Here is a 25,972-nt window from a genome sequence, read left to right as displayed (position 1 = left end):
TCCTTAAGTGTATTAAATGCGTTTAAGCACTTGGACGAAAAATTAAACTCTGCATCCTTTAGGAGTAGTTGTGTCAAGGGGGTTGCTATCTTGGAGAAGTCCTTAATGAACCTCCTATAAAAACCCGCGTGACCCAAAAAACTTCGGATCCCTTTCACATTAATTGGTGGAGGCAATTTTTCAATTACCTCAATCTTGGCCGGATCGACCACGATTCCCTCCCCGGACACTTTGTGTCCCAACACTATACAATCTCGTACCATAAATTGACACTTCTCCTAACTAAGAGCGAGATTAGTGTCCTCGCATCGTTGAAGGACTCTATCAAGATTGTTTAGGCAAATTTCAAAGGACGACCCAAAAACCGAAAAATCGTCCATGAAGAATTCCATGAAGTCCTCAATCATTTCAGAGAATATAGCCATCATGCAACGTTGAAAGGTGGCGGGGGGCATTACAAAGCCTAAATGGCACCCGCCTATATGCAAACGTCCCATAAGGACAAGTGAACGTTGTTTTTTCTTGATCGAAGGATCAACGGGGATTTGCATATATCCGGATAAACCATCTAGGGTACAAAAGAATTGGTGTCCCGCCATCCTTTCCAACATTTGGTCAATGAACGACAAGGGAAAATGATCTTTACGGGTGGTTTCGTTAAGTTTCCTATAATCTATGCATACCCGCCACCCCGTTACCTTTCTCGTAGGGATTAGTTCCCCTTGATCATTTTCCGTTACCGTTGTGCCCCCTTTTTAGGAACATATTGAACCGGACTCATCCATTGACTATCGGAGATAGGGAAGATTATACCTGCATCGAGGAGTTTGATTACCTCTTTTATCTTCAATTCACACCTTGGACGCCTCGCGTGCTACATATTACGTCCCGCGTGGTAAGTGTTGACATGTGGGAACATGTAATTGACTGCCGTGAATTAGGGGGCATCGTCTTACGCCCCGCGTCCCGGCTTCCGCGCCCCACATGTCCTATTACCTGTTTATTTCTAACTTGTACCTGCAAAATACGATCATCGAGAACCGAATTAGCTTGACGTTTATTTTCTGAAAATTAATCGAAAATTAAGGAAATAAACTAAAAAAGTAAAATTTATTTTTATTTTGTCATTTTATTGAAAACACACTATTTTTGTAATTAAACTTACTTATTTAGTCCAAAATTAAACCGTAAATCACGCTAAAGAGAGACAAAATGTCCCTATCAACGTGAACGAGGGGCGAATCCAGGATTTCTCCCCAATGGAAGCAAACAATACGACTAAAATAATTTTTATTCAAAAAATAATAATTATAGAAAACCAGAGATCAAAGCTCAAGTTCAAGTAAAATAGTAGCAGAAATATCAAATCAAAATTCAAGCAGGAGCAAAAAAATATCAAAGCAGAGAGGCAAAGATCGAAGATGGAGTGTTGGACCAACGATCCAATTACGGGGGGATTGGCTGCCGATTTTGATTTAATCTTACTTAGGATTAGCGATTTCAATTTAGGCTTAAGAAGAAAGAGGAAAAAGAACTAAAGAGAGTAAGAGAGACCGATAGTTTGTTTTAGAACCTATTTAGTTTTACATTTAAATATTTACTTTTTACTTTTTTTTTTGTTGTAAATAAAATGACATAGTTCTAATTAAATAAAACGATGTTGTTTTGCTTTAAAACAGAATAAAAAAAATAAAAATAAAATATTAAATTTAAAACCATTCTTCGTCCTCAATTATACAACCAGTAAACCCTAAACCTCAATTGATGAAGGAGGCAAAGCTCTAAAACTTAAAAATTAATACTTGGGTTTTAAAAAAAATACAAATGTCAGTGGGGGCAACTGCCCCCAATGCCCCTATTCTGGATTCTCCGGTGATGTGAACCATTAGGAGAGAGAGAAAGATTAAAAATCTTAATAGGAAAAAAATTAAAAAACAATTAATTCAACAATAAATGTAAATTAGAACTAATTAAAAGGTAATTTAGTAATTGTTAGCTTTATTAATAAATTTCTAAATTTGTGTGGAATCCTCGAAAACGTCACGATCTCTTCACCCTCCTTTTCTTTTTGCATAAGTAACTTTTAATCAAGACTAAAATCTTCTCTCTACACTTTAATTACTATAATACAAATAAATATTAGAATAATTTGAAAAGTTTGCAAGGGAAAGAACAGTAAAACGAAAAAACCATTTCAACATATGCTCTAAAAATCGAATAGTAATTTATTTATCAAAAAAAAAAAAAACCGAATAGTAACTGTAGGAGAATCTGCAATCATAACGAGACGAGTATGAAACGTTGTGAGATTAAAACATGGAGATTGATGAGAGAATTCACGGTCTTTTGATGAACTAAATCAAACAATAAAAACCATTGGCATGCAACCTAAAATGACATGAATTAGATCTTCTAAATTATAATAAATTAATAAGTAAAACCAGAAAATTTCATCTCACGGAAACATTTTAGAAACCTAAAAACTCTGCGCACAACCTGCCCATCATTTTGCTGAAGCTAAATGACAATTGTGAAAAACTGCAATCCTCCAACATTGCAGATGTAAAAGGTAAAGCAAGCAGCAGAGAGCAGAGAAGGAAGGTGCGGCAAAATTGGGGAAAAAATTAGTGTTTTTATTTTTTAATTGTATTTAATTACTGTTAACACTTGTCAAACTATAATTGGGCCTGGCATACCACACTTGTCAAACTATACCAGGCGTATTGTAAATTTACTCACCTGCCACAGACAGATGACACGCGGCAATTCCAATACCATCACCATGAAAAACAAAATATCCATGACTATATACAGCATACTGTACCTGGAGTATCAGTCCAAAGTAGCAACTAGGATCCCTCATAACGACAATGGCGGAGGAGAAATTGGAGTTCCAGAAGAAGCAGGGGTCCATCGGCCGAGCAGGACAGGCGATCGTCGATGTCAATCCCTCGCCGAGAAAAGGACTCGCTTCGAAGCTTATTGACCTCTTTGAAAAGTTGATTGTCAAATTGATGTTCGATACCTCTCAGCCTCTCCATTATCTTTCCGGTAACTTCGCTCCGGTTCCCGATGAAACTCCTCCCGTTAAAGACCTTTCTGTTGAGGGTTACCTTCCTGTGAGTTCATCTTATCTTTCTTCAACATGGCACGATTTATTTCTTTTTGTACTCTTTGATATTGCTATTTTATACTATAATCTGTTACAAATTTGACATGTCTGTTCTTGTATTTTCTTATAATCAACTACTACCTTTTTAATTAATTTCTTCTATCAAAGTTTATCACAGTGGGAAGGCATTATAAGTAACTTCTTCTAAATCCCTCGAAAATAAATTAACAACTGATTACTAAATCTAAATTAGATTAAAATATTGGGATATAATTACTTAGATATGTTTTTTTTCCCCGAATTATGTGTTGTTAGGCCTATTCTAGTTCATACCTGAATTTCAATTTAATTCAGTAGGGAGAAATCCGAGTTAATTGGATAAATTTTGTATTGAAACACTTCTGAGTTTGATATAGGTTTTGCCTAATTGAACACTAACATAGTCTATTTTATATTGTTTTGGAAAAAGGATTGCTTGAATGGGGAGTTTGTGAGAGTAGGTCCTAATCCAAAGTTTTCTCCTGTAGCTGGGTATCACTGGTATGTCCAATGTACCTTTCTTCTTGTTTACTTGAACCGGAGAGAAAGTTTAATTATTGATATTTTTGCTAATTTCTTTTTTCCTTTTCCCATTTCGTGCAGGTTCGATGGAGACGGGTATGTGAAGTTTTTGTTACTTTTATCTGCCTAATAGATTAAACTGAATATGGTATGTTAATCTAACGCAATTTTTATGAGGAAGATGATTATCCTTCTCCTGGAGTAACTATCAATAGTCCCTTATACTCTAACTTTCATGGAATTGATATATTATTATAAGTTCATGGCTTTTAAAATAAAATAAATTCCAGCATGATTCATGGTATGCGTATCAAAAATGGAAAGGCAACTTATGTCCGTCGCTATGTGAGGACATCCCGCCTTAAACAAGAAGAATTTTTTGGAGGTGCAAGATTTATGAAGGTACAGAACTGAATGACCTGAAAGGAATTCATCTATTTGAAATGTTAGATATGTGATTTCAGGCAGGATTTGTGGTTTTTTACTTCAACTCCATTTGCTTTTCATGTTGAGAAGGAAAAAGTGCTTTGTCTGTATGAATAATTGGCTATCATTTTTTTTCAGTATTATCATGTACGCAAAATAGTTTTTGAGCGTGCATGTCTACTGTTCTCAGGGATTTCTTTTCACATTATGACTTGTAGCTTTTAATAAAAAGCTGGATTCCTACGGTTTAATATGCAGCGACCTTAAATGGATATTGTAGTTTGAGAAAACTCAGCAGGTGTATTATTAGGATACTAGCTATTTATATACAAAGACAAAAGACAAGCTAACTAGGTATAAATGCTAATAGGTCTTTGAACTAATATGTTAATAGGTCCCTAAACTAATATATAGTTACAATTATATACATTACACTCCCCCTCAAGCTGGAGCATAAATATTTGACATGCCCAGCTTGTTACATATGTAATTTACCCGAACCCCATTTAAGGCTTTGGTAAAAATGTCCCAAGCTGTTCATTGGTGCCAATGTAGGCTGTGGCAATGATGTTTTCTTCTAGCTTTTCACGAACAAAGTGACAGTCTACTTCAATATGCTTAGTACGTTCATGGAACACAGGGTTGGAAGCAAGATGAAGAGCTGCTTGATTATCACACCATAATTTTGCCGGAATGGTGACGTCGAAACCAAGTTCGGAAGGGAGATGGAGAATCCACATAATCTCACACACTAATTGAGACATCGCTCGATATTTAGGCTCTGCATTGGAGCGAGAAACAATATGTTGTTTCTTGCTCTTCCAAGAAATTAAATTACCTCCAACAAAGACATATTAACTGGTAGTGGATCTCCTATCATCTTTATCTACTGCCCAATCTGCATCGGAGAAACACTCAATCTCGGTATGACCATAATTCTTGTAAAGTAAGCCTCAGCCAGGAGTTCCCTTTAAGTAGCATAAGATCTGTTCCAGTGCAGTCCAGTGATCAATGGTGGGAGATGACATAAACTGGCTAACAACACTAATAGAATAGGCAATATCAGGTCTAGTTACTTTAAGATAGTTTAACTTTCCAACCAAACGACTATATCTTCCAAGCTCTTTAAAGGGCTCTCCTTCTGATGTGAGATGCGCCTTCGGAGTCATAGGTGCACTGCATAGCTTAGCTCCAGATTTTCCTGTTTCGGACAACAAATCAAGAACATATTTTCTTTGAAACAGGAAAATTCCTTTCTTACTCATTGACATCTTAATTCCTAAGAAGTACTTCAATGGCTCTAGATCCTTGGTATGAAACTGACCATGGAGAAACGATTTTAGAGACGAGATTCCTGAAATGTCACTGTCTGTAATAATAATATCGTCTACATAGACGACAAGGAGAATGATACCTGAAGCTGAATGTTTATAAAAGACAGAGTGATCACACTTACCCTTCTTCATCTCTAAATGCTCAATTGCTTGGCTAAACTTTCCAAACCGTGCTTAATATATTCATCTGCAGTAAGGGTGTAAGTCGAGCCAGAGGATGTAGTATCATTAGTGACAACCTGAGCAGACCGGTGCCTGTGCTCATGATAGTAATAACACTAGAGTCTGTTCCCTTCAGTTGGACTTCTGGTGTCCCGAGTACCACCCTTAGTCGGATCCTTATAAGAGCGGTCAGATGAAGGCTTGTGACTCACTAGAGCACTGGAAGCAGGAACAACAGGAGTAGATGATTGAACCAGTCCACTTCGCAAAACACGGCTAAGAGCTTCTTCAGTATCAGAAATGGTGGCACTAGAGAGAATTTGAGAAGTAATACCCTCAAAATCAGAACCAAGTCCACACAGATAGCGAAGAACAAACATTTGTTCCCGTTGAACTTGCAACACTCTGATATCGCTACTCAAAGGCAGTAATTCATTCCGCTGCTGAAAAATTTCCCACAACTGCATATAGTAATCCTGAGTAGATTGGCCTTGACGATCATTAGTATAGAAAGACTTATACGTATCGTATAAGCGAGACAAATTATCCTTCCCGGCATACAAATTTTGCAAGTAGTTCATAAGTTGTTTGACATACTCACAATGACGAACCAACCCAACAATATACGTATCAATAGAGTTCTTGATACCTAAAAACAAACGGGCATCATCTGCCATCCAATCCTCATCATCTGTCTTCGGATCATCAGTTAAATGACGAGTCTTCCTGATGCTATGCAAATAAATCTTAATTGTTTTAGACCAGTCTAAATAGTTGGAACCCGTCGGTTTATGATCGGTAATCTTAGGGAAAACCGTTATAATGCTACTAACCACACTTTTGCTAGATTCAACTTTCTTATCCTTTTCGTGAGCCATTTTAGCAAAGAAAAATACAACCCAACAAGTTTCAGCAAAAGAAACATAAACAAGGACTAACCTCCACCGGGTGAGAAAACAAAAGTCGTTGGAACACGAAACAAAGTTGACAAGGTGGCCGATCGAAGGGAGACAAAGCCAACGGTGGTGGCCGGAGTTGAAGCGGCGGCCGGAGGTGGCAGTGACGGCACGTGGAGGAGAGTCGCCGGAGGTAGGTGGCGCGTTCGGTGCCCTCGCCGGTCGAAATGATGCCGGACCACCGTGAGAAGGCCGATCTGAGGGTGGGCAGAAGGCTGGGCCGGGTGGTGAAATTAGTAGGTGGCCGGAAAAACGAAAATCGGAAGTGGGTGGAACCCTAAATCAGTTTGCACACTAGGGCAAACACAAAAGAAAAACTCTGCATACTGAGGCAGACTCTGATACCATATAGTTTGAGAAAACTCAATAGTTGTATTATTAGGATACTAGGCATTTATATATAAAGAGAAGCTAACTAGGTATGCTAATAGGTCCTAAACTAATATGCTAATAGGTCCCTAAACTAATATATAGTTACAATTATATACATTACAGATATGAATATCTTTCTTTTGGTAAATTGTGGATGTCCGCATATGAATTCAAAGTATGTCTATCATTGCCAATTAAAAGGTCATGGAACATATGTTAATCTCACTGCTAATGCAGAAGGTTTGTGTTTAGTAATAGCATTATTGATAGTTTCTCAAATCTGCACTCTGCAGTTTACATATTGAGTTTGTTTTTGCCTATCATAGAGTATGTCATGCTGCAGTTATTTCTTGAGGATAACTTTCTTTCATTTTATAATAATCATTTGCAGATAGGAGACCTTAGGGGGCTGTTCGGATTATTCATGGTTAACATGCAGATTCTAAGAACAAAGACAAAAGTATTGGACATGTCATATGGATATGGGACAGGTAACTTTGTTCAGTTAGTCATTGCTTCATTGCAAGAATCTTATTTTGGATTATGCAGTTATGCAATTTCTTTTTAAATTATTCACAAGCTAAGAATAAATTTCTTTTATGCACTTCAGCTCTATTATGTACATTGGATGATGCATTATAGGCAAAGGTCTTAAAAGCAGTTGAACTTCTTAAGTTGATTTTCTTTTCTCTATTCCTTTGTGTAGAGGAAATGTTAAAGATCTAACTATGCATTTCCTTCAAATTAGAGAGCCCTTTGGAATCTCCTGAAACTAGCAACCTTTAGATAGCATGTTTTTATTTTCATGTTCTACTTAGAACATGTGCAATAATTGAGGATACCTAATGGTTTTGCTAGAAACTAACCACATGTAGCATTTTTCCAGCTAATACAGCTCTTATTTATCACCATGGAAAGCTCTTAGCACTTCAAGAGGCAGATAAGCCTTGTAAGCCAATCTTCACTTTATTTTATTTTCTGAAGTCACCACAGGAGTTGCTGGGATACCAAATTCTTTAGTATGTCTTGCTTTCATTTGTGGAAATATAATTTATCTCCAATTAATCCTGCAGATGTGGTTAAAGTGATGGAAGATGGAGATCTGCAAACTGTTGGCTTGTTGGATTATGACAAGAGACTTAAACATTCATTCACTGCTCATCCAAAAGTTGATCCATTTACTGGTAATCAATATAATCATCAAGAAATTCATTTATCTACTGCTATGACGCAAAATCTTTTAACATTTGAATTCCTTGGATGAAGGGGAGATGTTTACCTTTGGCTATGCACACGAACCCCCTTATATAACATACAGAGTTATTTCAAAGGATGGTCTCATGCATGACCCTGTACCTATAACAGTATCAGACCCCATAATGATGCACGATTTTGCAATTACCGAGAATTATGCACTTTTTATGGATCTGCCTATGTACTTTAGGCCAAAGGTATTGTAGTTCTTGAGCTTTGAAATCTTGGAGTTTCTGCATCTGCTATATATTAAAATAAGATTACTAATAGATTTTGTACATATTAGATGAAAGCAAATTCTTTTTAATTGATTAAGAATAAACATGTATGAGTGGCTGTGTTCTTAAGGCTAAAACTGCTGAGTCACTCTCTTCAATAATGAAAAGGATTAATCCTGAAGTAGCAAGTAGCAACTAATTTGCCAAGAAAATGTGCCACTTATTCTGATTTATATTTTTAACAGAAAACTGCAGACCATGTTAGTTCGCCGAATATTCTATTTTTAGATAATATATTTGCATGGAAATCGTTCTTTTACTGTACTTCTGTTACTGTTTCCATAAGCATATTTAAAAAAAAACTATTTTGAGAACCAATAGAACCTTTTTATACTTTAGTTCAATATATAGAGTGAGAAGTAGAGACACGAATAAAGCTTAAAACATTTTCTCTAGTAGCACAATTTAGCTGGGAATCGCTTTTACATAGATGATCACACTATTGTTCTTTTTAATTTTGGGTTGTGTACAGGAAATGATAAAAGAAAAGAAGCTTATATTCTCATTTGATGCAACAAAAAAATCTCGTTTTGGTGTTCTTCCACGGTATGCAAAGGATGAAAGTTTAATCAGATGGTTCGAGCTTCCTAACTGCTTCATATTTCACAATGGTATGGCTACTTACTTTCCCATGTTGCCCCCGCATTGTGCTCTGTCTAGTTGTCAGGTTAGCTGTAGTTTAAGAAAGTAGATTACTTTTACTATGAGCTTAATTACCAATAATTGTAAAATATTCTCATGTCTTATGCTTAATCTTGGTATATGTCCCTGGCCAGAAAACGGACAATTTGATCCAATAGGTTACATCAAGCCTCATAATAATATGATTTTACTTAGCAATCATCTCCAAGCCTCAATGGCTCATTATATATATGAAAATGTTCCAAGTTGCAAAATTAGGAAGTTGCTATGTATGTTTTGCATACAGAATTAGTAGATGGAGATATAAACTAAACTTTTTTTAATTTTGTAATTATATATTAAACTAGGTTCGGTTCCTTTTGAATTCATTATAAGTCTGGAAGAATATACAATGCTGTGCAAGTGTTTTATTTTTTTTCCGACTTTGTCATCTGTTACTTGCCAAGAGCTTTCAAAAAAAAAAAAAAAAAAAATATTTGGCCCATCAGGGGGAAATTTGGAATTTCAACATTGATAATCCTTTTCAGTTAAGGATAGTAATCTTCTGAAAAATTCAATTCAAGTTTGCCCATTCTGACTTATTATTATTATTATTATTATTATTATTATTATTTTTGTCTTGTTAGCCAATGCTTGGGAGGAGGAGGATGAAGTTGTTTTGATCACTTGCCGCCTTGAAAATCCAGATTTAGGTATGGTCAGTGGGGAGGTGAAAGAAAAACTTCAGAATTTCGCAAATGAGCTGTAAGCAAATTATGACACATTCCTGATGAGTTTCATTATAGAATTTCATCTGTTTCTGATTGTTATTAATTCTAAATAGGTATGAGATGAGGTTCAACATGAAAACTGGTATAGCTTCACAAAAAAGGCTCTCTGCATCTGCTGTTGATTTTCCCCGGGTGAATGAGAGCTATACTGGCAGGTAGTGATGTAAATAAATATGGGGAGCTAAGTTTTACACTTCGCATATGAACAAATACTACATGTGACAGTCCTGGTCTAAATACATGTTTTTTGCTCTTTTATTTGAATGTAAAATGAAATGCAATTTTTTTTTTCCATTTACAGTCATGAATTGTACCATTTGAATTCAGGAAACAAAGATTTGTTTATGGAACTATTCTGGATAGCATTGCCAAGGTCATTGGGATTATCAAATTTGATCTGCATGGTGAACCCCAGCCAGGGAAACTAGGGCTTGAAGTTGGAGGAAATGTGAAAGGCATCTTCGATCTAGGACCCGGAAGATTTGGTTCAGAGGCTATTTTTGTTCCTAGGGAACCTGGCACTACTTCTGAGGAAGATGATGGCTACTTGATATTCTTTGTGCATGATGAAAACACTGGGTAATACTTCTTTTTTCATGACCCTTCCTCTATGTGAATTTTTATTTGTTCATTTATGTTTCATTGAAGAGTCGAGCTAAGTATTCCAGAAACTTGGAAAATGTCAACTGAGTCTGACAGAAGAATTTAGAAGAAGGATAGATTTAGGGAGAGAGAGAGAAAGAGATTGTATGGAGTTTCTGCTCTAACATATGGTTGATGCTTTCATGGTGTCTTTTGATGTGAAAGGAGCATTCTCAAGGTAATGTCTCCAGGTTATGCAGCCGTAAATGATTGTCGGCAACTCCCTTTCATAGGCTGACAATTGTTGGTTCCTTGGGCTTAGAGCCTTGGAAAGGAAACAAAGTGGCATGTGGGTCTGCCTTACGGCAGCTCCCATTATGTCAGGAATATTTCCCAGTACAGAAATAGAATTGAATGGGTCAATGCGGCTTGGTACCAAGCAATTGCATCATCTCCTTCCAAAATATGTAAAGATCCTGTCCCTGTCGGACACAATTGTCCAAGGCATGCCATGGAGTTTAAATATATTATTAAGAAAGGCATGGCTATTGTAGCAGCAGCAAACGAATAAGAGAGAGAGAGCAATGAAATGGCCACCCTTAGAAAAGTTATCCACAACCACCAAAATGGTGTCAAAATCCGAAGACCTTGGAAGCTTCTTAATGAAGTCCATTGCTATGTCTCGCCAGGCTACAACTGGGATGGGGAGAGGTTGGAGGAGGATAGGGTAAGTTTCATGATCAGCCTTGCAGCAGTGACATGTGTCACATGTTGATATCCATTTGGTGACATTATGGGGCATGTGTGGCCAATAAAATTGTTGCTGCAGGCGAGTAAGAGTACCCTTAATATCAGAGTGTGCTCCCATAGTGGAATTATGACAAACCATGACCAGTTTGTCCCGACCAATGTAGAGGCTGTTCTTGAATATGAGAAGGCCATTGGCATGGGTGTAGTTAGGATGAGCAAACGGGTGAATAACTAGTTGTTGGATAAGAGAAGAGGGAGCCATCCCTGTATAAGAACTGTGAATTTTTTTCCATCCACAATGGAAGTCCCGTGTAGATAGCCATGACTTTTGAGATAGAGCTGGTAAGGTCCTCATGTTGTCTAGAAAAGGCATTGGCCACCTTATTCTCTGTCATGGAACCAATTGAACTAAAAGTTTAAGCTTTTACTTTAAATGTTTCAATGATATGATATGGTATCGACGCCTCTTGGACCAAGTGATCAAGAGTTCAATTCCTGGCAACCCCATTTGTTGATTTAATTTCAACACATGATAAGATGGGCATGTGTTGTTCACGTTTCAAAGCCTATTGGTATTCGTGTGCCAGGGTGTGTCAGATATTAATATGAATTGGATCTTTAACTACATTGGCAGTGGGTCACATATTAAGCTTTTAGTTGAATTGGCCATGGAGGAAGGTTTTTAAAGATGAAATCCTTGAGATGTCATTCCGTGTAATAACAATATCATCTATATAGACAACAAGTAGAATGATGTCGGACACAAAATGCTTATAAAAAACAAAATGACCACATATATACTTTTTCATTCCAAACTTGAGGATACCCTGTTTGTAGGAGTAGTGAGAGACTTGGTTAGGTTGAACTGTCAGCTGCTGTATGAGCTGTAATACTGCTTCATCTCCATCGTAGGAGGCATGGACCTCTTCCAACCATGTAGGCACTGCCATAGTAATAGCCAAAGCGTATAGTAATAGCCAAAGCATGTGGAGTGTCTGTTGTTTCTTCAAATTGCGTCGATAGAGCATCGGCTACCTGGTTGTTAACTGTACTCTTGTATTGAATGGTGTAATCCAATCCTAACAACTTCAAGACTCCCTTATGTTGCAAATACGTATGAAGCCTTTTCTCAAGTAGGTGCTTGGTACTTTCATGGTCAGTTTTGATGATGAAAGTCGTATTTTCCAGGTAGTGCCTCCAAGCGGTGCAGGCTTGAATAATTGCCAACAACTCTCTCTCATAAGCCAGAGAGGCGTTGGTTCCGTGGACTGAGTGCCTTGGATAGATAACATAGAGGCATGTTGCCTTGCATTAGGACTGCTCCAAGTCCCGTCCCACTAGCATCGCATTCCAAAATGAAGGGTTTAGAAAAATCTAGCATTGCAAGGACTGGGGCCTGTGTCATTAACTTTTTAAGAAGTTCAAACGCTGTGGTCGCCTCCTCGGTCCATTGGAAGTTGTCTTTCTTAAGGAGATTGGTTAAGGGTCTACTAATGGTCCCATAGTTCTTGACAAATCTCCTGTAGTAACCAGTGAGCCCTAGGAACCCCCTTAGTCCTTTCAAGGTGGTTGGTTGGGGCCAATTAACCATGGCTTCAATCTTGACAGGATTAGTTGCAACTCCTTCACTCGAGATAATGTGGCCTAAATAAGACACTTGTTGAACTCCAAATTCACATTTAGAGACTTTGACGAACAACCGATGTTGAGTTAGCAAGTCAAATACTAATTGTAGGTGATGCAAATGGGTCGATAAGGAAGGACTGTATATCAGGATGTCGTCAAAGAAAACCAGGACAAATCTCCTAAGGTGTGGCTTAAAAACAGTATTCATTAGGGATTGGAAAGTAGCTGGGGAATTAGTGAGGCCAAATGGCATAACTAGGAATTCAAAGTCCCTGAGTGAGTTCTGAAGGCAGTTTTCTCAATATCCTGCTCCCTCATTTTAATTTGGTGGTAGCCTGCCCTCAAACCCAGTTTAGTGAAGAATTTGGCCCCTTTGAGTTCATCAATTAACTCTTGGATCACTGGAATTGGAAATTTATCCTTAATGGTTGCCTTGTTGAGCTCTCTGTAATCAATACAGAACCGCCATGTTCCATCCTTTTTCTTCACTAGTAACACATGAGAAGCAAAAGGGTTATTGCTTGGCCTAATGATCCCATTGGTCAACATCTCCTCAATGAGTTTCTCTATCTCATTCTTCTGGTGATGAGAGTATCTATGAGGTCGGACCTTGATAGGTTCAGTGCCTTCTTTTAAGGGTATTACATGGTCATGTGTCCTACAAGGAGGCAGAGTAGTAGGGGTTTGAAACAAATGTTGGTATTGTTGTAAGAGTGGTTGTAAGGCAGGGTTAGGTGGAATAGGGATGTTTGTAGTTTTGAAGTGACACCTTTCCATCCTTTGGCCACCATTTGATTGACTGATTTAAGAGTCATCAATCTAAGAGTGACTTCTTCTGTCATTCCCTTTAAGGCCAATTGCTTATTATCCTTTTGGATCAATAACTCTTATTATCCTTTTGGATCAATAACTTGCTTTGACCAAAATCAAAGGTCACTGGAGAATGACTCTCATCTAGTCCACTCCAAGAATTAGGTCATACTCTCCCAGTTCTAAAACCCTGACAGTGAATTTGAACTTGGCATTCTGCATCGACCATGCGCAATCATTGCATTTCGAATTAACTGTCAATTGCATGCCATCTGCTACAGACATTGCTGCTGGTTGGATGCTTTCCAAGGGTAGCTTTGTCTCCTTAGCAAGTTTAGTATCCACAAAGCTGTGGGTACTTCCACTATCAATGAGTATCATGATGGCCTTCTTGTTCAGGACTCCTTTCAACTTGAGAGTGCCATCCTTGATGCCTCCACCCAAGGCATTGAGTGACAACTCAATATGCTCTGCTTCTATATTACCAGCTTCCTCAATCTCCTCGTTTCCTTCTCCTTCTGTTTCCTCTTCCAAATCTTGCACTCCCTCCTCCATTTGGAGTACATTTAGCTTCTTGGTTGTACATTTGTGGCCTGGAAAATATCTTTCCCCATATTTCCAACATGAACCAAGAGCTTTTTTTTTATAAATGGTGGTGTATTGTTAGTAGCAGTTTTGGTTTCAGGTAGTTTAGTAGAAGGGTTAGGTGTTGGGGTGAAGTTTGAGTAGGGTTTTGGGTTGGAGTTGGAATAAGGTGTGAAGGTTCTAATAGGATTAGGAGATCTGAATGTAGGCTTAGGTTTAAGCAAATCCATCATATTTTTTAGATGAATTTCTTCCAATTTGGCTTGCTTAATGGCAGCATATAAGTCAGTAGGATGACTAGATCTGACTGCAGATTTAATTTCAAGTTTAAGGCTAGTGGTAAAAGATGAAAGGTAGAAGGACTCAGAATTTTTAGGGTGTACCTTTTCCATCTTGAGTTTGATGGCCTCAAACTGATCCTGGTAGTTCACCACAGATCCAGTTTGTCTGAGCAAGGTGAGCTGCTCCACCAGATCCATTGCTTCTGTTTCTTGAAACCATTTCTCAATCACTTCGACAAATTCTTGCCAAGAAATGAGTGGTTGGCCTGGCCACCAATTCCTGAACCACTTCTCCGCCTTGCCTTGCAAGTACAAGCCCACTAAGTGGATCTTCTTGTCGTCTTCAACTTTGAACAACTAAAAATACTTATTGCATTTGCTGACCCACATTTCTACATTTGTTCCATCAAAAGATGGTAAATCGCACTTTGGAAGGAGCTTATTGTAGGGAAGGTTCCTTTGTGAAGGGCCTTCAACCTGTTGAGAACCAGGATGTTTGCCCCAAAAGGCCCTTGTTCAATTCTGCTGCAGTGTTGGCCGTTGAAGGTGGAGGAGTTGTATGGAGAATCCCATGCTGGGATTGAATGATTTGTGAAAGAGCTAGAATGGATTTTTCCAAGTAATGATGATAATTCATCTGATCCTTTCGAAGGGTGTTATGTTCAGCAAGAAGATTCTCAAATCGTTGTTGTTGTGATGCTTGGTGAGCCTGAATATTCTCAAGTTGCTCTGCTGTGGATTCTGATCGATCATGGAACTGGGTAGTAAGTTCTCTGAGTTGATTTGCTAGGGCTTCCATGGTTGTTTTTTCTTCTATTGATCATTCATAGAATGGGCCGGAGGAAGGAATGCTCTGATACCAATGTCAGGTATGAAGCTGACAGTTAAGAATTTAGAAGATAGGAGAGAGAAAGATTAGAATTAGGAGGAGAGAATAGAAAGAGAAGGAGGAAATAGATTCTTCATTAATATTTATGATCCCTTACAATGACAAAAAGCTGTATTTATAGCAGTTGCAAAAAGGTACTTAAAGAAGAAGAAATGACAGCTAGCAAAACTTAACAATTAAGTAACTAAGACTTAGTATCTAAGAAACTAATAAAAGGAACTAAAACTTAATAGCTAAGTAATGAAACTTAATAGCTAAGAAACTAATAGCTAATTACTTAGCTGTCCTACGTTTATACGTAACAGGGCTTTAAATGGATTGTATGATTCCACTAGCTAACATTTTCTGCTATTAATTTTTCAATCTCATTTTTTTTTTATGATGAGAGTATCTGTAAGGCTGGGCATTAATGAGATAAGTGGCAATTTTTAGGGGTATGGAATGGTCATGTGATCTTAATGGAGGTAATGTGGTGGGGGGTTTGAAATATATGTTGGTAATGGTTAAGTAGGGGCTGGAATTTTGGTGGAGCTATTGGGTTATATGGTGTTTTCTACGCTGGGTTTACTACAGGAGACTGCCATTAGGGAGAGTTTTGAAGTGACCCCTTCCATCCTTTGGTTACTAGTTGATTGATGGACTTTAGAGTCATAACCTTAAGCCTGACTTCTTCAGTCATCTCTTTTAGCTCCAACTGCTTCTTATCCGTGTGAATAAGTAGCCTATTTTGCCTATTTTGATTGAAATCAAAGGTAACAGTAGAATGTTTCCTCATCCAATCCACCCCTAAAATCAGATCATAGTCACCCAACTTTAAGGCTCTCATAGTGAATGTAAACTTGGTATTGCATGGTCTATTGGCAGTCATCACACTTGGTGGAGACCATTAGCTGCCTTCAATCAGCCACTAAAATAGACACATGCTTAACTTGGAGCACTGGCAGTTTGGCCTCCTTGGCCAACTTCATATCCACAAAACTGTGTGTACTATCACTGTCTATCAGTATCATGATAGTCCTTTTATTCATTGCCCTTTTTATTCATTACCCTTTTATTGCATTTATAGACAATGAAATATGTTAAGGAGTTCCTTCACTCACCTCCTCTTGTTCTAGCTGGATTTCCTCCTCTGTCATGTTCAATTCTTCCCGATCCTCAGCCTCCATGTTGATCATGTTGAGTTTCTTCTGAGCATACCTATGTTGCCCGGACACGGATACGGTATCCGACACGGACACGGATACGGGAAACGTCATTTCTATAAAACACAGGACACGGATACGTGGGGGGCACGTGTAAATATTAAAAATATTGGGGCACATTTATAAATATTAAAAATATATTTTTATATATGATTTTTTGTAATATAACTAAATATATACATATAAACGAAATTATAAAACTCTTAACTAAACATAATAAAAGCTTTCCTCCTTAACAGAGAAAGAGATTAAAAGTTTGGAAAACACTTAGAAATTTGAGTAGGAAGAGGAACGCAAGAATAGAGAAAGAATGTGAATGAATTGTGAAAGATTGTTAGCAGCCCTATTTATATAGATGGATGGAGAAGTTTGAGAGTTTTCGTATTAATTAGGAGTTTCTGGCATTAATTCCCCTGTCCTTTGGAGTTTCTGGCTCTCCAAATCTATTTGGAATAACGACGATCGATGATTGAAGTTGAACGACTGTTTTTTCACATTTGAAGAATCGCTTGTTTTTTTTTCTGGGACACGCGTATCCTTCACTGATACGCGTGTCCAACTTTCCGATATTACGGAAACGGCCCCGACACCGTGTCCTAGGCGTTTCCGGCCGTTTCCGTATCGGATACGTATCCGACACGCGATACGTTGGGTCTATGGCGTGTCCGTGCTTCAGAGGAGCATACTAATGCCCAAGATAATATTTCTCCCCTCATCTCCAGCAAGACCTGCGTGCTCGTTTATAGGTGGCATTTGATGCCACAGTTTTAGGGTTAGGTGGTTTGGAGTTTGGTACATAGTTACTAGTTGCAAGTTTTGGCGTGGAAGTAGAATTTGCATTCCATGGTTTAATGGGTGCAGATGGACGATAGGTATTATTAGGTTTAACATCTTAGCGAAGATCTAATCTTAAGCTTAAGACCAACATTGGAACTAGACATATAAAAGGAATTAGTGATAGTGGGATAAACCTTCTTTAGGAGCAGTTTGCTTTTTCTATAAATTGGTCTTTGTAAGCTCCCACAGTGGTAGTTTGTCTCGGTTGAGATAGCTGCTCCACAACATCATCGATCTTTCATCACCGCAGTAAATATATATAGGTCAACTTTTTCTTTGTCCGAGATCGTGCGTCCAAGCGGTTATTAAAAGTTCAATACATTCCTACTCTTGATCAACTTGCTAATGTGCTAGCCAAACCGTTGTCTAAGGATAAATTTCGTTTATTATGTTCCAAGTTGAGCATTTGGAATACCCTTGCTCAACTTGAGGGAGGGTGATAGGTTTATATATATTAGGGTTACATTTCTCATTATACACTCTAGGGTTAGGGTTAGGGTTGGGTTCACTCTTGTATAAATACCTGTATTTATTAATACATAATCAAGTTCCACGGTTATCTTCATGTTTTAGGAGGCATTAGGGTCCATTGGATCTGGCCTTCTTGAGTAGGAAAATCAAGGATTGGTTGGAATACAACGTTCATGAGTGATTGAAAGTTCGTTGGGGAATCAGTGAGTCCAAATGGCATCACTAAGAACTCATAATGCCCTGAATGAGTTCTAAAGCCAATTTTGCTATTTCCTGGTCTTTCATCCTTATCTGGCGGTAACTTGACCTAAGATCAAGTTTGGAAAAAATCTCTACCCCTTAAGTTCATCTATGAGCTCTTGTATCACTGGTATTGGGGATTTTTCTTTAACCATTGCTTTGTTAAGTTCTATGTAGTCCACACAACCTCCCGAAGCCATCTTGGCTAATAGAACAAGGGACGCATAAGGGCTGGTATTTACTAGCATCTCTTCTACCAACTTCTTGTTAGGAACTAATGCAATTACGATAAATGAAACACAAACAAACACGCAAGAATTGTACAGTTCACCACTCAATTTGAATGACTACGTCAAAGGGCACTACCAAGCCAGGATATTTCACTATAATTTTCGAGATGTGGATTACAAAGAAATAGGCTATATTTATACTCCTCAAGAAACCCTAATCGCCCAAGAAACCCTAAATTTTTTTTTTTTTTTATCCTTGTACATCATTTGCTCGTTGAAAACAACGTCCCGACTGTGAATAATCTTCCTGTTCTGACTATCCCAGAACCGATATCCGAAATCATCACCGCCGTATCCAATAAACGTGCATTTAACTTCGCATCTAACTTACTTCTTTAAAGGGGAGCAATATGAACATATGAATCACATCCAAATACTCGTAGAAAGAACAGATTTACCTGCTTGCCACTCCAAGCCTCTTCAGGAATGCCATTCTGCAAGGGAGTCGATGGCCCTCTATTGATCAAGAATGCTGCAGTGTTAATTGCTTCTGTCCAGAACATCTTCGGAAGTCCACACTTCAGCCTCATGCTTCTAGCACGCTCACACAGAGTTCTGTTCATACGTTCTGCTACTCCGTTCTCCTGAGGAGTTCCTTTCAGAGTCTTCATCATGCGAATTCCATTCTCAGCACAAAATTCCTTGAATTCCCTAAGCTCATACTCCCCACCATTGTCAGACCTTAAGCACTTTACCTTCAGACCTGCCTCATTCTCAACTAGGGCTTTCCATTTTCGAAAGTAATCAAAAGCATCAGATTTCTTTTTTTAGAAAATAGATCCACAATTTCCTAGTGGAGTTGTCAATGAGGGTCATGTAGTACGAAGCTCCACCAAGAGATTTCATAGGTGCAGGACCCCATAGATCTCTGTGAACTAACTCTAACTTCTGTTTCTTCAAAGTTCTGCCACCCTTAGAGAAACTGACCCTTTTCTGCTTCCCGAAGATGCAATCCAAACACAGCCCAAGATCAGCATTCGATCACAGAATCCATTGACAGCTGCATAAATGACTAGAATTTGCTCCTACCAGCGCTTACTTATGAGCAAAAAGGGTTCTATTCTAAATAATACCTTTAATAAAGCCAGTCCACTCTAGTCTTATGAAAGAAATTCGTTTCCTGATTACTAAGGGTCTCATACAGTTCAGCAAGCGGGACGTTCGTGGAGTCCGTGCCTTCCGTACCACCACAAGACTGGTTTTCAGATCCGGCAACAGACCCTTTGAACACAACACTTTCATCCCCTTTTCACTTATGTGACCAAGACGACAGTGCCACAAGTCTGCATTGACATTCTCGATCACAACATCAATGCTGTTACAAACGCTGTCTGTTAGGTATAACGACCTAACCTTCTCACCACGAGCAACCACCATGGCTCTTTTGGTTATTCTCCAGGCACCACCTCCGAATATCACACAATAACCTTCATCATCCATTTGCCCAATTGACAGCAGATTTCTTTTTAGGCTAGGAACATGCCTTACACCAGACATCTTTATCACAGATCCATTCGGGCTCTTGATCGAAACACCTTCCTTCCCTGCAATCTCCAAAGGCTCATCATCAGCAAGATAAACCTTTCCGAACTTCCTAGGGGTATAGTTTTCCATCAAATCTGCGCTACTACATGAGTGAAATGAAGCTCCCGAATCTAACACCCAAGACTCAAGAGGACTTTTTCGCTCAATACCAAGGCTTCTGCTGCGGTTTCTGCAGTTGAATCACTCAGAATCAGTGCATCACCAAAATCTTCGCTGGCTGAGTTCACTGACTTGTCCTTCTGCGGTGCCTTATATTCATTCTTGTAATGACCATTCTCATTACAATTCCAGCACTTGATGTGGCTCTTGTCCTTGGCAGGTTTCCCTCTCCCTTTTGACTTAGACCTGCCACGATTTTGCTTTGACCTGTGGTCTGACCTGCCTTGATTTTCTGCATTCAAGGCTGATCCAGATGTGGACTCTTTCCTGCGAATCTCCTCGCTTATAATCGGATCTCTGACATCATCAAACCTAAGTTTTTCTTTCCATGCTGAAGCACTTAGAGCAGTAACCGTGCCACTCCAACTTTCTAGTAAAGAAGATAACAAATTTAGGGCTAATACCTCGTCGTCGAAATCAATTTCTACCGAGCTTAATTGAGTGATCGTCATATTAAAATCATTCAGGAGCGTCGCCACTGCTATATTCTCCGTCATCTGCAGATTAAACAGCCGTCGCATCAGATGAACCTTGTTTGCCGCGGAGGGCTTCTCGTACAACGAACTCAAAATCTCCAACATCTCCTTCGTGGTCTTTGCCTTCACCGCGTGATGCACCACGTTCCTGGACAGCGACAGGCGAATCACGCTCATCACTTTTCTGTCCAACAGCTTCCACTCTTTATCATACATATCATCTGGATGGTCACCTAGTGGCTGGTACAGATCTTTACCGTACAGGTAATCCTCGATCTATATCTTCCAGAAACCGAAATCCGAACCATCGAATTTCTCCACAGGTGTTTTTCCGTCTCCCATCGTAATAGCCCCAGTAACCTCGCTCTGATACCAATTGTTAGGAACCTATGAAGCACGGACTCTTCCCCGGGGTCGCCGTGGCCGTGTCGGACTCGCCGGACTCGGGGACTCGCTGGGGACACGACGGTGACATGGGACACGGATGGGACTCGACAGTGACACGGATGGGACTCGGCGGTGACACGGCTGGGACTCGGGGGGACACGGCTGGGACTCGGCTAATGGTGAAAATATGTAAAAGTTTAGGGTTTTTTTTAAAATCTTTTAAAACCTATGGTTCAATTACAAAATTTGACAAAAAAAACCTAAACTACATCTAATTCTCACCAATGTATCGCGATTATAAACGCTTAGAGATTCTTTCTCTTCCTTCTTCGATTTGTTTTGTGATTTAGCAAGTTTTTTCTATATATTTTATATCTAATATATATAGAATTAATTATATAGAATTTGCCGTGTCCCGCCGCACCCGTGTCTCATATTTTCTAAAAATGCCGTTTGTCGTGTCCGCACCCGAGTCGGTGCTTCATAGTTAGGAACTAATGCAATTACGATAAACGAAACACAAACAAACACGCAAGAATTGTTTACCCAATTCGCCACTCAATTTGAATGACTACGTCTGGGAGCACTACCGAGCTAGGATATTTCACTATAATTTTTGAGATGCGGATTACAAAGAAAGAGGCTATATTTATACTCCTCAAGAAACCCTAATCGCCCAAGAAATCCTAATTTTTTTTTTATCCTTGTACATCATCTGCTCGTTGAAAACAACGTCCCGACTGCGAATAATCTTCGTGTTCTGACTATCCCAGAACCGATATCCGAAATCATCACCGCCGTATCCAATAAACGTGCATTTAACAGACTTCGCATCTAACTTACTTCTCTCAAGGGGAGCAATATGAACATATGAATCACATCCAAATACTCGTAGAAATGACAGATTTACCTGCTTGCCACTCCAAGCCTCTTCAGGAATGCCATTCTATAAGGGAGTCGATGACCCTCTGTTGATCAAGAATGCTGCAGTGTTAACTGCTTCTGCCCAGAACATCTTCGGAAGTCCAACACTCTCAATTTCATTCTTTTGATAGTGAGAGTACCTATAGGGGGTCTAACATTTATTGGGTCAGTGCCAATCTTAAGTTAGAATTGCATGATCATGAGATCTAAGTGGAGGTAAGTCTTTTGGTGGCTGAAATAGATGTTGGTACTAATCTAATAAGTGTTGTACCAGTTTGTTAGGTTGGTTCTGTGTTATTGTGGTAGGGGAGAGTCATGGTTTGGGGTTTTCGGTCACTGACATGAGAAACAGCCTAGATGGAACACCCTTCCACCCTTTAGCCACCAACTGATTGGCTGACTTGAGAGTCATCAATTTGAGTGACTACATGTACTCAAATTGGACCACTGATCAATTTCTAGGTTTCGTCGCAAACCTAACTTCTTACTTCCAATTACGTAAACCAATAGTTCAAACCGCTCAAAGGTAAGACATTTCCCATTTTTATTGGAACTTCTATACTAGAAATAATGATATCTCCAATTATAGCCCCTCTAGTGTATGAGTATGAGATAAATGTATGCATTTCGATTACAGTCGTATTTTATGGTTACGCTTTCATTGTTGTGGAATAAGAAGCCTTCCTATCTTAATGCATGTATTTAATTTATTTAGAGCTATTGGAGCAGGATCCGCTTTTTCGGGAATATGAGTCGAAGCAATAACAAGAATATTTCTAGTGAAAAATCCCACCAATTGATTGGCTGACTTGAGAGTCATCAATTTGAGAGTGACTGCTTCTGTCATTCCTTGGAGTTCCAGCTGCTTTTGATCCTTCTGTACGAGCAGTTTGTTGCTACCAAAATCAAATGTAACAGCGGTACGGCACCTTATCCAATCCACTCCTAAGATTAGGTCATAATCTCCTAATTCCAATACTCTGACATTGAACTTGAAACGAGCATTCTCCATGGACCATAAGCAGTCATTACCTTTTGCAGTCACTGTGTCTACCATCAGCTACTGAAAGCTATAGGCTTGATTTGCTCTAGGGGAAGCTTGGCTTCCTTAGCCAGCTTGAGCTCCACAAAACTGTGGGTACTCCCATTGTCAATTAGGATCATTATAGGCTTCTTATTAGGTACCCCTTAAGTTTCAGAGTTCCATCGTTGATTCCACCATACAATGCATTGATGCACAATGCTGTGTGTTCTAATTCTTCCCCTCCTCGCTCTTCAGTTGCCCCTTGACCCATTTCTTCCTGAATTTCCTCACCTTCTTCTATCCCTCCCTCCATATTTAATAGATTAAGTTTCTTTTGGGTGAATTGGCCGCCTAGAAAGCACCTCTCATCACACTTCCAGCATGCTCCAAGAGTTTTTCTTCACAAATGGATTTGAATTGTGGGTTTTGGTTTCTATTGTCTTGGGTTGTTGTGACTATTGGTTGAGGGTCCATGTATAGGTTTAGGAATGTTCAGATTGGTTCGGGTCCGTGGTTTAGTGGGTAGGGGAGATCTGAATGTGGGTTTAGGGTGAAGGATTTCAATGACATCCTGCAGGTGGGTTTCCTGAAGTTTGGCTTGCCTGATTGCAAAATACAAATCACAGGGTTGACTGCATCTCACAGAAAATCTTAATTTAGTAAGATTCAGTGATGGTGTGGTGTACCTTTTCCATTTTGAGTTTCACCAACTCAAATTGGTCTTGATAAAAATTGTGGAGGTTTGTTTGAGCTGGGAGATTTGCTCCACCACATCACTGGCTCAGTAAAGTATCTTGGAACCTTTCCTCCACTTCATCTACAAATTCCTCCCAATTCACCTATGCTTGCCTTGGATCCAATTCCAATACCCTTGCCTTGTAAATACAAGCCTACCAGCTCCACCTTCTTCTCAAGCAGTACCTCAAACAATTGGACGTATTTATTGCACATTTGGAAATCCATAGCTCCCGTCAGTTCCATTGAAGGTTGACAAGTCACATCTGGGAAGGAGCTTATTGAAGTAAGGGTTTTTTCCCATTGACAGGATCATTCATATCCTTACCATTTGGGTTGCCTAAAACTCCCTTATCTGGATTAGCACCAGATATGTGGAGTGAGTTTCTTCCCCTATTATCACAAAGGCTACCAGTAGAAGAAGAAGTGGAAGAAGACGGTTTGTTTGTCCCTTGAATCAGTTAGGCTAAGGAGGTGATAGTTTTCTGCATCATCTCCTCAAGTGTCCTGTGGGAGACCTGTTGCTTCTCGCGAAGCAGAGTTTGTTCCTGCAGTATGGAGTCGATTTAAATTTAAATTTAAATTTAAACTTCAGACTTTATTGTGATGAAAATTTTACATTCGTATAGTCATATGATAAATTGCAGAGCTGTTTGGAACTATTGAATCTATACTTTTCCTTTTACCTTTTTGCTTCAACCTCCCAAGTTGTGAAGGAATGTGGGTATTGGTTTGTTTAAAGGCATTTTCTTTTACTTCTCTCAAGTATTCAAGAAACCACCGTGTATTACTGATTTTTTATTATGTTTACTGCAGAAAATCAGCCGTGAATGTAATTGATGCAAAAACAATGTCAGCTGATCCTGTTGCCATAGTTGAACTGCCCCATAGAGTTCCATATGGGTTCCACGCCTTCTTTGTGACAGAGGTTAGTATAAATTCTAGATTTAATTTCATCAAATCAATAAATTTCTTCTGTTTTTGAAGTTTACTACTCTCAAAAGCATGTATTGGTTGGTTGGATGAGTGATTTTATGAGGATAGTAGGACTTTGGAATTTGAAGATTAATCCTTTCCTATATTAAGATTAAGACGGTCTATGCAATTGAAAAAAAAAATGCCAAAAGGAAAAAACTGCAGAATATTATCATTGGTGATTTATAGGATGGGAACATTGAAGATATAATGAGGTGTTTGAGAGAGGACATGAGATATTCTTTCTATTATCTGCTTAACCGAAATTATGCTGATGATGCTGAACAGGAACAACTTCAAGAGCAGACGGTTTTATAATTGTTGATAGCAGGAGTTATGTGAAATAGGAGACAAAATGAAATCTATAGGAGTATGTTTACCTCATTCATGTGTGTATGCAGTCTCCTAATAAATAGAAACTCTGCTGTAATTTGTTTAAGTTGAGGAGATGTAACTTTCACACCTCAACAGCCATTTAAATTTAATGCTTCTCGATCCACAAGAATTGGCTGATTATTTATCTACAATGGAAGAATATAAAACAAAGTGTAAATTTTACATATTACATTTTTAAAAATAATTACATACTCTTTCACTTCTGGTTTTCATCAACTCGGTCAAATTAGATTAAATAAATTTAAAATAATAAATCTTTATTTTTTCTTTCCTATTTAATTCTAATATTTTCAATATACAGTAAATTTTTATGATTATATAAAAATTAATCTTATAATCATAAAAATTTAATTAGTTACGTTCATCAAAGAATATATAAAATTAAGAGTACGGCTTATATTATAACATTTTAAATGTAAACTTTTCATCTCTAATAAATTTTATAGATAAAATTATAGATATTCATAATAATTTTTAATATTAATTTGAAATATTACATTAGAAAAAAAAAAAGAAAACGAGAATAAATAATAGAGTATTTTTATACTAGAAATATTTGTGTATATATATTACTCAAATTTCTATATTGCACAAATGTGCTAAATTTGAAAATTTAAGGCAAAAAACATCTTATAAAATTGTGCTTGTCAAACTAGTTAATTGTGAATATCTATTCAGTTTTTTTTTAGGGAATGAATATCTAATTCAGTTAAAAAAAACTCTATTCATTTTATTTGTATTTAAACTTATATTTTTCCCAACTTGAAATAAAGTTTTTATATTTTTTCTATAGTGACATTTAAAAAAAAGGGCGGCCGGTTGCACTACGCGTTCTCGGTGAGCGAGGGTCCGGGGAGGGGTCCCACCACAAGGGTGTACTAGGGGCAAGCCTTTCCCTGTCAATTTATTTGGCAAGAGGCC

At 38.4% G+C, this 25,972-nt stretch overlaps 1 protein-coding gene across 2 annotated transcripts; it reads left to right on the top strand.

Annotated features, from left to right (window-relative positions):
• The first annotated feature begins 2,817 nt into the window (after window positions 1–2,817).
• Window positions 2,818–25,263, top strand: LOC136225926 (carotenoid 9,10(9',10')-cleavage dioxygenase 1). 2 transcript variants are annotated; one of them, XM_066014096.1, is made up of 14 exons: window positions 2,819–3,119; window positions 3,582–3,652; window positions 3,755–3,769; window positions 3,964–4,075; window positions 7,315–7,414; window positions 7,810–7,872; window positions 7,997–8,107; window positions 8,190–8,374; window positions 8,928–9,066; window positions 9,724–9,841; window positions 9,921–10,022; window positions 10,195–10,446; window positions 24,497–24,608; window positions 24,944–25,263. In XM_066014096.1, exons 1-14 carry the CDS (start codon window positions 2,871–2,873, stop codon window positions 24,971–24,973), a joined length of 1,659 nt encoding a protein of 552 aa, XP_065870168.1. In that variant the 5' UTR covers window positions 2,819–2,870; the 3' UTR covers window positions 24,974–25,263. The 2 variants fall into 2 exon arrangements, with proteins under 2 accessions (XP_065870169.1, XP_065870168.1); XM_066014097.1 differs by lacking the exons at window positions 24,497–24,608; window positions 24,944–25,263 and having other exon boundaries at window positions 2,818–3,119; window positions 10,169–10,446.
• The last annotated feature ends 709 nt before the right edge of the window (window positions 25,264–25,972 follow it).

Source organism: Euphorbia lathyris, chromosome 4 (assembly GCF_963576675.1).
Source record: "Euphorbia lathyris chromosome 4, ddEupLath1.1, whole genome shotgun sequence".
Lineage (NCBI taxonomy): Eukaryota > Viridiplantae > Streptophyta > Magnoliopsida > Malpighiales > Euphorbiaceae > Euphorbia > Euphorbia lathyris.
Note: the sequence above shows the minus strand (reverse complement) of the source record. Positions and strands in the feature narration are given on the sequence as shown.